Source organism: Archocentrus centrarchus, chromosome 23 (genome assembly GCF_007364275.1).
Source record: "Archocentrus centrarchus isolate MPI-CPG fArcCen1 chromosome 23, fArcCen1, whole genome shotgun sequence".
Taxonomy (NCBI): domain Eukaryota; kingdom Metazoa; phylum Chordata; class Actinopteri; order Cichliformes; family Cichlidae; genus Archocentrus; species Archocentrus centrarchus.
Window position 1 is genome coordinate 14,781,631 of NC_044368.1, and position 14,438 is coordinate 14,796,068.

The 14,438-nt window shown below is 41.0% G+C and overlaps 1 protein-coding gene across 2 annotated transcripts; it reads right to left on the reverse strand.

The window, feature by feature from the left end:
* Nucleotides 1-1,393: 1,393 nt before the first annotated feature.
* On the reverse strand, nucleotides 1,394-13,323 carry cntn1b (contactin 1b). 2 transcript variants are annotated; one of them, XM_030720484.1, is made up of 24 exons: nucleotides 13,195-13,323; nucleotides 9,072-9,208; nucleotides 8,926-8,961; nucleotides 8,701-8,827; nucleotides 8,433-8,614; nucleotides 7,722-7,817; nucleotides 7,382-7,594; nucleotides 7,197-7,296; nucleotides 6,822-7,006; nucleotides 6,591-6,715; nucleotides 6,349-6,466; nucleotides 6,103-6,253; nucleotides 5,823-5,950; nucleotides 5,545-5,717; nucleotides 5,249-5,372; nucleotides 4,559-4,726; nucleotides 4,167-4,316; nucleotides 4,015-4,085; nucleotides 3,672-3,924; nucleotides 3,452-3,573; nucleotides 2,919-3,108; nucleotides 2,708-2,829; nucleotides 2,431-2,587; nucleotides 1,394-2,310 (listed from the first exon to the last, which is right to left on the reverse strand). In XM_030720484.1, the coding sequence occupies exons 2-24, from the start codon at nucleotides 9,124-9,126 to the stop codon at nucleotides 2,228-2,230; spliced, it is 3,129 nt and encodes a 1,042-aa protein (XP_030576344.1). In that variant the 5' UTR covers nucleotides 9,127-9,208; nucleotides 13,195-13,323; the 3' UTR covers nucleotides 1,394-2,227. The 2 variants fall into 2 exon arrangements, with proteins under 2 accessions (XP_030576344.1, XP_030576345.1); XM_030720485.1 differs by lacking the exon at nucleotides 13,195-13,323 and having other exon boundaries at nucleotides 8,701-8,825; nucleotides 9,072-9,154.
* Nucleotides 13,324-14,438: the final 1,115 nt, after the last annotated feature.

A 14,438-nucleotide genomic window follows, 5' to 3' on the forward strand; every position in this document is an offset into this window, starting at 1 on the left:
CAGCAGCTTTGATTCAAACTCATCTCTGCTGCACTGATGTAACCTGTAACTCTGACCATGAACACAAACACTGTGCTCCAGTCCAACACAGAGCTTTACTGTAAATACAGTACAACAAACTAACCTATTTATTAAACACTAAACTGCAGCATTTTCATAGAATCTTTGAATTACACAAAGTCAGCATACTTCAGTTTATTTTCCAGTCCTTACCTTTAAATCTAACCTCTCTTCTTCCTCTCCTGTCCTCTTTCTCCATCTCTGAGTGAACTTCTCTCTCTTTGCTCTCCCTGAAATACAGCAGCTCTTCTTTTAGCTAGCAGACACACTGTGTGACAAACTGCACACACTTTGTGTGTTTGCTGATATTTGTTGAGCATTTAGAAACGTTGCATTTACCTGCCACACGTTACTCCCTTCATGCTCGCTCCTCTTCAGTAGCGCTAGCTAAGCTGTTTATGTGTCGCAGCGCAACTTACGGACTCGGTCCGGCCCGATTATAGCGCTATAAATGAGACATTAATTATATGGGTTTGCGTATTTAATCCCTTTGTACGAGATAAGCCCCGGTGATGGAGGATACGCAGTACGATTGTCTCTTATATGTTATTATTCCTCCATTTAGGCTCAGATCGTTTTATGTTTGAAGGCGCACTGACCGGAAATGCAAACTTCTCTCTGACGTTAAAAAGTAACGAGTCTGTTTGAAAATGTAAGAAGTAGAAAGTACAGATACTTGCGTAAAAATGTAGGGAGTAAAAGTAAAAAGTACTCAGAAAAATAAATACTTAAGTAAAGTACAGATACCTGAAAAATCTACTTAAGTACAGTAACGAAGTATTTGTACTTCGTTACTTCCCACCTCTGATTATACTCAAATGGCTCCACAGTCACCAGATCTTGGGTGTAGTGGAACAGGAGATTTTGCATCATGGATGTAAATCTGTAGTAACTGTGTGATGTGATGATGTCAAAACGGACTAAAATCTCAGAGGAATATTTCCAGCACTTTGTTTAATCTATGGCATGAAGAATTAACTAACATCATGTGGGTGTACTGCCACCTGTTGACTGAAAACACACATCACATTTCAGATTACAGAACACATATGTGTGTGTGAATGATTGTCTCTATGTGTTGGCCCTGTGACTAGCAACCTGTACAGGGTATGACAGCTGGGATATTCTCCAGCCCCCCTGCGACCCTGAAAAGGATAAGTGAAAGAAAATGGATGAATGGAAAGAAATTTGCACATTATTTTTCTGGAAATAGTTATGAAAACCATATTAAAAGGAACCTTATTATCCACAGACCACACACACACACACACTAAAAATCTGACACTGACAGTATAGAATTAAAAAAAAAAAAGACTTTTTTTTGTTTGTTGTATTCGGTTTAATGGTTTTGCAGCCTGACACAAAGGAAGTTAGCATACAGATTCAGGTGATATACAGTAGCAGATGTCAAAACGATATGGCTTTCATTGTTAAATGACTCTAAATCCTCATTTAGAGTCATTTCGAAACAAATAGCATCCCATTAACATTCTATAATAGTCTCCCTGTGATTGGTAGCAATAATCTTATTTCAATAAATACATTTTCTTTAAAAATGAAAATTTTGGCATCATATTGTGATAGATTCTACTCATAAATAACTTCTTACATAAACACTTTTTTTTTAATAACCAAAGGCATTTCTTACTACATATTTGTGCACATATTATTCACTGACTTAACAGAGAGATGGACAGTGGTTGTTAAAAAATAATACTTTTTCTAACACTGGTATAAAATTATTAGAAAATAACTTAGAGGATGGAAGAATATCGTGCTTTTTGCTTGACAAACCATTTTTCTAGATCCATTTATTTCTGTCTACACAGTGTTTAATTTAAGAATTGGGTGTCTTATCATATAATTCCAACAATCATCATACAGTATGTTTGCATCCACTTACACTTTAAGTAGAGTAAAACATCTGTTGCAAAGACATTTTGGATCTTCTCTTATGGTGAGATACAAATTTGGTGGTTGTTGGTCTAGAAAAGCATTTGGATCAACAACAGATATTACCTGAACAAAAACAAGAAGGATGCATGATGTGGTATCTTACACAGTGAGCATCAGTGCCAAGACCGTTTGATAATGAAGACTAGATCTCCTATTAGGTCCATGTATTTGCTTCCCAGAGTCTATTATATACATGTCACTTGAGGCAGGCTTAAATTTCCAAACCCACAATGCACAGCGCCAGCAGCACCAAAGACACTAGGCTTAGGGTGGGTGTGATTGTAGATGCTTGACCTGAGGAAGAAGAATAAACATCAAAAACATGGAAAAAAATGTTTGCAAAGAAGGTAAAATGGGGAGGGAAGGGGGCAGGGACTTTAATCATTATTCATTTTAATTTTTTCTGAGCTTTACCCAGAATCTTAATCTTCCTGATTGGGCCATCTCCTCCTTCATAACGGCCACGCACCATCAGTTCATAATCTCCAACCTGAGGCATGGGGAAGTCCATGAAGTGCCAGCCAGTGATGTAGACCTTCCCGTAGATGTAGCCTGTCTTTCTGAACATGACCTGGAAGATGAGAAATGTGGGAGGTTTTCAACATTCCTGTGATTGCTATGCAGACAGACTTAAGAAACTTGTTTTAACTCTATTATTAGATCAAAAATATCCGACAAACATTTCACAAACCTTGTAGTACAGTGGGAAGGAAATATTGCCAAACCAGTCGTACTGGATATGATCCCACCACACATACAACCATTTTCCTGTCCAGCTGATGTATCGCCACATCCTGGGAGGATCTGGTGGTGCTGCAAAGAGATCATTCATGGAGTCCAAATGTAGATTTGCTCACCAGTATACATCTCATTGGAGTTAGATTGTGAATCGTATGTCTTACGTGGCCTCTTGGTGAACATCTCACACATTTCTCCGGGGGGTCCAAGGCCTGCTCCATTGTAGGCACGGACCTCAATGAGGTAGTGTGAATCTGGCAGCATGTTCTCCAGCCTCGTCTGATTGACTGAGGCTGGAACAAATATACGATTGGCGCCTGGTTCTGGGTCATCATATTTTCTCCAATATCTGACCTACATAACAAGAAATGGGATTGCTTGGAATCTCACATTTGGTCGGTTTGTCATTTCAAGCTGAGCATCAGAATGGTTAAGAAAAGAGATTTAAGGGATTTTGAACGTGGTATGGTTGTTGGTGCCAGATGGACTGATCTGAGTATTTCAGAAACTGCTGATCTACCCCATGTACCTATCTTCTCATGGCTGCTTCCAGTAGAAAACTTATACTTTTTATGTAAATGTACTAAATACTTGATCTCTTGTCTCTTTTGAGAAATCATAAAAATAGTCAAACCTACTGGTGAGCAATTTCCTGTAGGATTAATTTTTTTCTGCTGAACTAAATGTGGTTTTGTACCTGATATCCCTCAATGTACTGTTGTAGGCTTGCTCCAGTGTCAACCACTGGCAGCCACCAAACCAGAGCTTCAGTGGAGGAAACCGGCCTAGCATAAATGTCTGTTGGAGGCTCTGTAGGCACTGGAGAAGGCAAAGAAAAATGAAGAGGAAAAAGTTCCTTATATTTTCCATGGTAATAAAGACAGAAATGTTAATCAAGCCCAAAACAAAATTCTCACCATCTCGTGGATAGTAGATAACCTTGGTGAGGGTGTAGGGTCCATCTCCTTTCACATTAAAAGACTTAATCTTCACCTGAAACTCTCGCACCAGGAAGTCTTCCTCAGTGGGAATGAAGTAGGTGTCTCTCTGAACGTGCCGTCTTGTCTCAGGGTCTGAGATGGTCTCGTACCACCAGTCGTAAGCATCGTGAGGCTTAAATGCCACGATGTAACCAAACTTCTTACCATAGAAGTACCAAGGCTCCACAGGCTAAAGGTCATAAGTTGAAACAGCTTCTAGTAAAATTCAACTGTAAAAAAATGTAATTTGTCAATATTAAAATGAACTGGAGACACCTACTGTCCACGTGATAATGATCTCGCCATTTCGACCGCCATAACCTGCCAGATTGGTGGGAGAAACAACTGGTGCTAAGGGGGAAAAATATATTAGTATTTTTTTAAATAGCATCTAGCATATGACAGTTTTTAAAAATGTCTCCTTGTCCTTACGAGCATCCCAGGTTTTGATCTTGAGGGAGGGAATACTGGCCTCTCCAGAGCCATACTCATTAGTAGCAATGATCCTAAACTGATATTCCATCCAAGGGTACAGGTCTGTCACCTCTGCTCTTTCCATACTGCCATCAAGAATAGTTGGAGCTGGAGAAAATAAGGTGCAACTAAGTCAAATGATGCACAAATAATAATAATAATAATAATAATAATAATAATAATAATAATAATAATAATAATAATAATAATAAAATGTTGTAAGTAATTCAAATCTAAATCAGTCACAGAACAAACGAATTTGTTTCAAAGCCTGCAAACAGTCAAGGATGCTTTAGTTTATCATGTCTGTGGAGTGAGTTGGCCCCCTGCTGGCAGTGAGCAGTACTCACAAGTGCTGGCATTCCTCCAGTCATCTTCATATAGAGCCCAGTAGTGTCTGGTCTGAATGGTGTAGTAGAGAATGGGGCTATTATGCTCAGCTGCTTTAGACCACCACAGCTTCACCGATGTGTCCCCAATCTCCTCCACCCGAATCACACCAGGAGGACCAGGAACACCTGGAGTTTGGGGATAGAATAAAGAAAGAGAATGAAGAATGAATGGCACATGGAAAAATGAGTAATAAGGTATAATCATGATACACATAAAAAAAATCATGTTTATTCTACAGTGGTTATTTCCACTATGATTTCCAGCTATTTAAATCTGTAGTAACTTATATTCAGTAGTGTTGCTCTGTGCTAGCACCACATGTAGAACGCAGCAGGCCATAGATGTCATGTATATTTGCACTGATTAAGTCAAACTCAGCATGGAAATGTTTTGGGGCTGCAGGCGGGTTCCAAAGCAGCTTGCAGATCTGCAGCAACAGTAGGCAGTAAAAAACAGCTTAAATAACACACCTTTATATGAGATTTCCCCATTGTATGCATAAAAATGCAACAGCTGAGCCTCCTAATGTGGTCTGGCACTGAGATCAGCTGATCCACCAGTTTTGCAGCTGATCTTGCCTTCATAGCCTGCCTGAACTAGCTATGCTTGAATCTTGGCATCTGTGGTCACCTCATGATGGAACTGACCTACAACCTTGAGATCACAATAGGCGGTGTCGTTGTCTACGACAGTCTGAGCCGTGCAGGTATAACGACCTTCGTGCCAAATTTGGACATTCTTTATTCTCAGGTCACCAACACCATCTTCACTCTGAATGATAGGAAACAAAATGAGATGAGAGAGGAAAGGCAACCCAAAGGAGAGAACGGTTGAGGAAGACCGTACTGTTATTAAAGAAAATATTAAATGATTGAGGACCTTTACTCTGTGTCTTTGGAGAAGCTTAAACACAAATATGGCTGAAATAAATCAGCAATCCTACCATAACACGTTCGTAATATTGCCACTCAGCGTTAAAGTCGATGACTCTGAAGTCTATAGCCCAGATGAATGTGATGTCCAGCATGGGGTCAAATGAAGCAGTGCACTTCAGAATGACCTCATCACCAACTTGAACCTCAGTGTCTTCCGGTGCTACTGTGATATCTGTAGCCTCTAAGTAAAATAATATCACAAAAAAAGCTTTCAATCATTGCGACAAGTCCAATGTTGTTCATCTACTCAACTTAGATGCACAACTATGCACACACACACACTGACCTGTGATGGTGAGATAGCCAGAGCTGTTGGCCTTTCCTCTGTCATTCTCCGCAAAGCAGGTATAAAGACCTTCATCATTTTTGGTGGCGTTCAGGATCTCCAGACTCCCATCAAACATGATTGAAATGCTGAACATGAACATAACCAGTTAAGCTAAGCTTCCTGATGTGCAGAGGCATTGATTGTTTTTTTATCCCTATTTCTGATACTAAACAAGGCTCTAATCCAGCAATAAAAGAAACACAGGAGCAAAGCTGTGGTTCGGAGTCATTATGCTGACCGTGAGCTGTTGTAGAGGACCTCTTTGCCTTTTGTCCAGGTGTATCGAGGTCTAGGAGCTGCTCTGGGTTTACACTCAATCACCACCCGTCCGTCTTTGGCTCCAAGAAGCTGCTTCTTCACAGGGTTGAACTTGAATGTTGGAGGACAGGCTAGAGGGAGGTTAGAAGTATCATTTTGTTTTTAATAACTGTCTTAAACTATAGTGCAGCAGTTCTTGCTTTCACTAAATCCGAGTACAGCTCACCAATGACTCGCAGCTCAGCATTGGCGTATTTGATGCCCCAGTAGTTCTCAGCGATGCACTGGTACATCCCCGAATCAGCAAAAGTGAGGCTGGAAAACTTCAGCTCACCTTTACCGTACTAGAAAACACACACACACACACACACAACCCAAATATGTACTTGAGTCAAAGAAGACTTATACCTCATATCGCCCATTTTCTTTAACTGTACGATAGGTGACAAAAGGAAGATTTTTCTTCACCATATATCCATCTTTGTACCAGCGGATGAAAGGGAAGGGTTTCCCTGATGCCACACAGCGCATGGTGTGCTCTGAGCCAATGTCCTTCATAGTGTTATTGATGGTCTCTGCCCACTCTGGAGCAGCTGGGAAAAAAAACAACAAAATGGGAATTACTTTATGTTTCTAGATGTGCAAGTCTTAGGGTCTTGAAGGACATGCTTCTCAATATAAGTTTGATAAATGACTTACACTCCACATAGAGCCAGGCCTTGTGCCAGTCCTTTCCTTTAGTGTTGATGGCTTCACAATCATATGATCCCACATCTTCATACTGTACATTGTACAGATGAAGCACGGCCCCTGATTCACTGATTTCATGATTAGGTGGAAGGTCTGTGGCATCCACCTTCCTCCATACAATATCAGGGATAGGACTGTGGAGAAAAGAAAGTTAGTTTGTTGCTGTGATACCCTTAGTAAGTACAAAGTAAACAAGCCAACTAAACAGAGGATCATCTTTAATGCAGTAACTACAGATAAAGGTTATATACTTGACCATAAACTCCAGAAGAAATAAGATGTTTAATCATTTAATCTGTTTGCATATATATTATGTTTACTTACTTTCCAAGAGCAAAGCATTCTAATGTAATATTAGAAGCTAGCATGGCAGTCGTATCTGGGAACTTCACCCTGATGTCTGCTGGGTATTTTCTCTCCTCGCCTGGGACAAAAAAAAATATTCATTATGCACAATATGAAAATATTGTGACACCATATTCCTGTGTCATTGCAGCACAGTGGCTAACCATCTTCAGGGGGTGAGGGGATGAGAGGGATGAACTTGGAGAAGACGCTCTTCCCTAAGACGGGACTAGAAACAAAGCAGGAGTAGTTTCCCGCATCCTGAGCTTCCACCTTGGCAATGTACAGGTTCCCAGTCCTCTGGGAGACAAACCGACGACGGTCTGTGTTCAGAAACACCGGGAACTCGTTGTAGATCCAGCGGTAGGTCACCTCCTCTGAAAAGGAACAGAGAGAGCAAGAGAGAGAGAGACATGGGCAACTTTTTCTTGTTTGCGCCACTAAAATTTACACAATGTCTGAATGATGAATCCAGGCTCTAATGAACTGAAGACCTGTACGTACCTGGCCAGGCTTTTGGAGGTACACACAACAGAACTGCTCCCTGTCCTTCTTTGACATAAACTGGGTCTCTCTCTTCATCAGGAAACTCACCCAGAACTATGCAGAGAGTACACAAGGGCTAAAACTGTAAAACTGCTCATTAGCACCTGAAACTCAAAGGCGTTAATAAGCTTTAGTCATTAAGGAGCTCAAAGTCAACAGTGTGTGTGCTTTCTCTTTCAGCACAGTGTTTGATTATTATTATAATTATAGTCAAAGACTTTGAGTAATTGAGTTCAGGTCCAGACTGTATTGCATTTCCTCAAAGATGAATGTGTCCCCTGTTGCTTTCTAGAGTTTAGTCTCTGTTCTCCTCTCTTCTGTAAATGCTAAATGGACTGGTACTTCAATAGTGCCTTTCTACAAAGTGCTTACTTGTTGCAAGTCATTTTTATCTAAGCCACAAACACGCTCACAATCCAATGGATGCATCGGGAGAAATTTGGGGTTCAGTACCTTGCCCAAGGCACATGGAACGGAGTAGCCAATCTTCTGATTGGTAGACGACCTGCTCACCCGAGCCACAGCTTTGGTGATTTATAACTACCATACCTGGCTTTGGTTTTCTCCATTTGTTCTCCTCTTAGTTTTTATCTTTAGGCCAACACCAAACTTGAGCAGTAGTGCTGTGCTCGGCAGTATTCGCTGCACTAGCAGGTTTTATATACTCACATCCAAACTTGACCCTGGCCTCTTTGCTGATGACGGTGCCGTAAATATTCCTGGCCACACAGACGTACATCCCAGCGTGTTTCTTCTGTATCGGATTGGTGATAACCAAATTCCCCCCGACCAGGCTGTAGTGCTCATCCGGCTGCTCCATTACCTTGATTTCCCAGTTATCCCGACGCCACCTAGCAGCAAATCAAATGTGATATCCTGTAATGCAATTTCATGTATTGTTCTTATTTAGGAAAATGTCCTTGCAACAGTTTATAACCTGTACGAAGCTGGGGGGTTTGCACGTGCTCTGCAGTTCATGGAGATTCTCCCATCAGGTGAGTCTTCGATGTAGACCACATCCACAGGCTCCTCTTCAAATATGGGACCATAACCAGTAGCATCCTCTGACACAAAACAGATTAGTCAGCTCATATAAATTAAGTCAGAAATCACCCTGAATTAGTCCAGTTGATTTTATTTAACTCCAAGAAAGTCAACTCACCACCATAAATTCTGGGCTCCCCAAACAAGACCGCCACTAGAAAAGCAGAAACAGCCTCAAACGCTGCACTGTAATACTTTTTTTTTTTTTTAATGAACATCATTTTGAGAGCAGGTGTTATTTTTAGGCATCACAAGTTCTCTTACCTGTGGGGGAGGGAAAATAGGAGAGAGCCAGCAGCAGTAAAGCAGTGGAAGCCATGATAGTGAGTAGACTGACTCAGATAGATGGAGTTGGGTGGATGGAGAGAAAAATCGATGGACAGGGCATGAACTGGGGAGGGCTGAAAGAGACAGAAAGAAGGATCTACTTTATCATTTGTTTCATTATTTAGTTTAGCTTATTTCATTTCTTTATGGCTAATAGTTTAATCAAAATATTTTTGTGACCCAAGACGAACCACTGACATTGCATGCAATTGGCTTGACTTTGCAGACCAGAAACAGTCAATGCAGAACTAGCTGGAAACCTCCCTGTGAATATAAATGATTCAGGATGTCAGTGACTCAGCAGCACAGTGCAGTGTGAGCTGAGTGGGTGCACATCCACAAGAAAGCACACCTGCACAAACACACATACCTGTGCACGGTGAAACACTGAAACCCCAGAACTGTCTACATACACACAAAACACATTGTAGCTCAGCATTACTTAGCAGCTCCCGCAGAGCCATCAAACATGCTTACACATCCCTTCTGGAGGATGAAATGGCAGTACTGCTGCTGTGTGTGTGCAACTGCAGAACACTGTCAAACATGACACTGTGTGAGAAACAGAAGGATGGAATCAGAGATGCATGGATATGTAAAGTATGAGCCTAGGATTGGTTAACAGGATGGGTTAAACTGGACAATGGATATCTGGGTAAAAATCTTAAATCTTCCTGTGGAGAACTCCTTTTATCTCACTAAGAAATCGAGGAATCTCTGTATGTCACTCTGTCAGTTTTTCCCTCTATCTTGCCAATGTCTGCTATTTTGCAGGTGTGCTGAGGACCAAGTAGCAACACAGAGATGCAAAAAAAAAAAAAAAAATGCAGTTCCTGGAGTGGCCACCTGAGTCTGACTCCAAGAGCCAATCACCATGACTCCCATTTTAAAATGTTCAACTTTACAGCAGAAATAAGCAGATTTACAGCCCACTATAGAAAGTGTTTTATTGTCTTTATAGCTAATTTACCTCTTCATAACATCTGTAAGGATGGAGTTTTATAACTTATACCCGTATTGTCATGGTCCTGGGCCGGTGGCCCAGAGTTTTGTGTTCCTGTTGTATAGTTCTGTTTTATTGTGGTCCTGTCTGCTATTGTTTATCCCTAGGTGTCTAGTCTGTGTGTTCAGTGTTAGGCTACTTCCTGTTTTATTTTGATAAGTCATCTGGTCCCTGTCTGTCATGTTCAGTTTTGCTTCCTCTTGTCTCGTCTGTGTAATGTGATTCACCTGCGTTCCCACTCCTCTCGTTATCCTCTTGTGTATTTAGGTCCAGTGTTTTCTTTGCCTCTCGTCGTGTCATTGGTTGTTCTCCGTTGTCCTTCATGTATGTCAAGTTGAGTTATGTAAGTCAGGTTATTTCTCATCTCCCCCTGTTAGAGGTTTGTTTTAAGGAGAGTTCATGCTTTGGTAAAATACGTGTAAATAAAACTGAGTACACAAACACCGTTCTGGAGTTCTGCATTTGGGGTCCTCCTTCCTGCCTGGTCAGCAGTAAACCGTGACACTTATACATATGACTTTTATAATACATTTCCATCCTAGCATTTAGTTCTGTGTTATTTAGCACTAAAGTCTGCAATGTATCCATTCAGTCTATGGATGCACTATGCTTGCATTAGCACTCCATTCCCACATACAAACTAGCATATACTGTAAATGGGATTTGGTTTTATCAGGCAGACTGTGATTTCAGTGGTAATTTCAGTTATATTGTTTAATGCACAGCTGCTTTTGTTGAAAACTTTTGTGTAAGCCGGCTGATGGCCAATTAAGGGTTTTTTTTCCCCAATTGTGTTGATTGTAAATATAGATGGAAATATGGCAATTGCTAACTTGCATAGGAATGATGAGCAAAATTAATAGCCATATTTTAAATAATTCTGTAATGTACTGTAAGCTGACCTTGAATTTTATTAATGTGTCATTTATATTTAAGGTTTGGGTATTTACAAAAGAAGCGGCACAGCCTGCTTCTCTGTAACTGTGACTAATCTTGTTATAGGATTGGTGAGTGTGAACGCTACCTCTCAGCAGCTTCTCATTTTTGTATTAGTATTGCCCTGGTTCTGCACAGAACTGTCTGATCAGTGTATAGCTAATATTTATTACAAATAAAAAAAAAAAAGACCCACAAACAACTGCTCCAGCTATGTCCACAGTTTTCTTCACCTTATATAACTAAAATACTATTCACCAGTTTCCTTGGAGTTTCTGCAGACATTGTTGAGGATAGAAGAGCTGCAGATTTCTCTCTGTGTGCGCCGCTGGTTCATGATGTATCAGAAATCTTTCAATTTGCTCTAAGCCATCATCATAAACAATGGATAATCCTCTGGAATATCACATGGAATAAGCCCGTATTAAACTGAACATATTAAACATCAAACTGAAAATGTAAAAGACACATAGTATATCTATGAATAAAGACAAAATATATATATATATACTTCAGTATAAATCCTAACTGAAAGAACGGTAAGAAAGGTAAAGCTGAACTGCTATGGTAAAGATATGCTACGATCAGCCATGTAGTCCTGGTAGAGTTGAGCATTAATGGAAAAATGAAGAAGGAAAAATAAAGCTAAAAAAGGCCAAACAGCCATTATTCTCAATCAGCAGCCACATCTGTCTCAAGTAACCAGTAAGAGAGTGTGAGAGAGCAGAGGCATACAACCAATAGCTCATCCGCATTCAGAGAGCCCTCGTGATGACTCAGCACTAATATCACCACCATACACGGCAGATCTGCATCTGTGCATCTTATGCTGGGACGAAAATAAGACCTCTTCTGCAATCTATAAAATCTGTACACTGATCATGTTGCATTACAGCCCATGTTGAAATTGTGCAAACACTTTCAGAGATGACTTTCATATACAACACTTTCATACAGCTTTGGCTTTGCAGATTAAAGTTGCAGTCTGCCATAACGTCAATTCTGATCAATTCATCTGAGTGTGTTTCCCATCTGGCAATAATCCCACCACCATCCTCTTTGGACAGACTGAAAAAAAAATGTAGGTCAGCACATGTATTAAGCCTCATGTTTCTCTCAGGGGCTGGCTGGATAACCATGTCTGCAGTGGCTTTTGTGGCTGCCAGAAATCGCATTCATAGTAATATTAGAATTCAGCAACAGGGCACTCGAGTAATTCAGTTTTAATCTTGAGTTTACTGGGTTACTTCTTCATGGGCATTTGGATTTCAAGTGTTGAAAGTGATAAAATAAAGACACGAGACTAAATGTAAAATAATGACTTCTGGCTCTTCAGCAGGTGGGTGGTTTACAGTCTTCCTGGACTCTCGCATATTTTGCAGTTGCTATTAAGTCCCAGCAGGAGGGAAAAGAGAAAATGTAGGGGAAGCAGACAAACCTGCTAAGTGTGAGAGGCTATATTGTCTCTTAGAGCTGCTTCCACTTCTTTCACAAATAAATGAACACTGTAGTGCAGGCCATTTGCAGCAGTGATCTGTGATTTTTTTTAATAAGTTAATATTCAAGGGGTATGCAGTGCATGGATCTTTATCAAAATACAGTAAACTTAACAATAATTAAGCATTAATAATTTTACAATTTACATACTTCGGTGCATATATCCAGCAGTTTTGGGTAATATGGGAGTAGCCCTCTCTAACACTTCATTACCCAAACAGATGCCATGATGCATCCAGCTGCTCCCTGCGCCCTTGACGCATACAGTATCAGACACTTTCACCTTGAGTCTCCTCCCTGCATCCAGAGATGCACTTTTCTTGTTTAAGCATGTGCTGCGGGCATCTCACTCTGAACTAAACCTGCACAGTGAAAATCTAAGCCAGACAGCGCTGACTTTGTCGCAGTCTCCAGTCTTTAAAAGTAACTGCGCAGCGCCTTACATCACTTCACCCCTATGACGACTGAGCGGCACCGGTAATTCACTGCTCTGCATTGCGGTACTCCAGAGCCGGTCCATTTCAGAGCTTCAGCTCTCAGAGCATCCCCGGTTTATTACTAACAACTCAGGACACAAAGAGGCATTTATGACATGCACGCGCTCATCTGTGGTGTCGTTCTTACCTTTGAGGCGGAATGAGAAATTTTAGCGCACTGTCTTCATGGCACACCTGGACCCGAACCGCATCGCGCCACAGAGCCCACCCGCCGGAGAGTCCCGTTCAGATGAACTTTTCTATTGGATGAGAGCGGCTGAGTGGCAAGTGAGGGTGGAGGCGAGGATTCGGCTGCGATTGGTCCTCGAGAGAGGGAGGATGGGAGGGATGCGAGCATCACGCTTGTGCGCTTCCCATACAGGGGAAATAAAGTCACCGTGGAAAATAATTCATCAAATCATAGTTAATGGGAAAAAAAAAAAAACGTATACGAACGAGGAATCCTTTTAAGTATGTTGCTGAATTTCTGTCATTAAATATCAAACACAAGGAAGCACAGGGATAGGCTATAACATCATAACTCTGTGTACCCCAACGCACTAAAGCTTTAGTAGGAATATGAAATTTTGTTATAATACAAATGGCTTATGCAAATTTAATAAAAAATAAAGGGAAGCTTCCTATAGTTGACCCAGCCATGTGCTGTGCATCATAAATGACCTGCACATCAATCTATTATTAATGGTGGCTTGTGGACCAGGGAAGATGCAAGATTCCTAAAAATAAAATAAAATAAAATAAAAATTGCATCGGTAGCTCGAGGGTAGGGTTTGTGAAATAAAGTTAGTATCATGTTTATGAAAACTGGTACTGCACCATTTTGTACTGAATTCCATGGTGGAGGATGGAACATAGTCTCTGGAGCTTGAAAAAGGCGACTGGACTTCTTTTTGTTTCTTGAAGACGTTTCACCTCTCATCCGAAAGGCTTCTTCAGTTCTCAACCAAATGGTGGAGAGACCCAGGTATTTAAACCCCTGTGGGCGTAGTCCCCTGGAGGTGGTTATGACCCTCTATTGATCATGTGCTTGAACACATGTGCCCAGGTGTGAAGGGGGCGTGGGTCATATTTAATCAGTGGTTTCAGTTGAAACCAATTTAGGACTCCGCTCCATTGTTTCCTGTGGCCTATTGAGGTCACTGGAACAAAGGTGTGAATGGGGGTTGAGACGTCTGGGAAGGGAGCTCAGGACAGCACTGTAAGCGGGGGAAAGTTGGTGACGTAATCCACCTTTCGGATGAGAGGTGAAACGTCTTCAAGAAACAAAAAGAAGTCCAGTCACCTTTTTCAAGCTCCAGAGACTACTATGACCTGGATAACTGAGAATCTACACAGACAGGATGGAACATATTTAGATCCTTACCTTAATTA

Excerpts from the sequence above, each read along its gene's own strand:
- cntn1b (XM_030720484.1), bottom strand. The coding sequence starts at position 9,126 with ATGGCTTCCACTGCTTTACTGCTGCTGGCTCTCTCCTATTTTCCCTCC. Across the intron at positions 6,716-6,821 it reads GGCCTGGCTCTATGTGGAGT|CTGCTCCAGAGTGGGCAGAG; the intron begins GTAAGTCATTTA and ends TTTTTTTCCCAG. Across the intron at positions 4,086-4,166 it reads GATCAAAACCTGGGATGCTC|CACCAGTTGTTTCTCCCACC; the intron begins GTAAGGACAAGG and ends TTTCCCCCTTAG.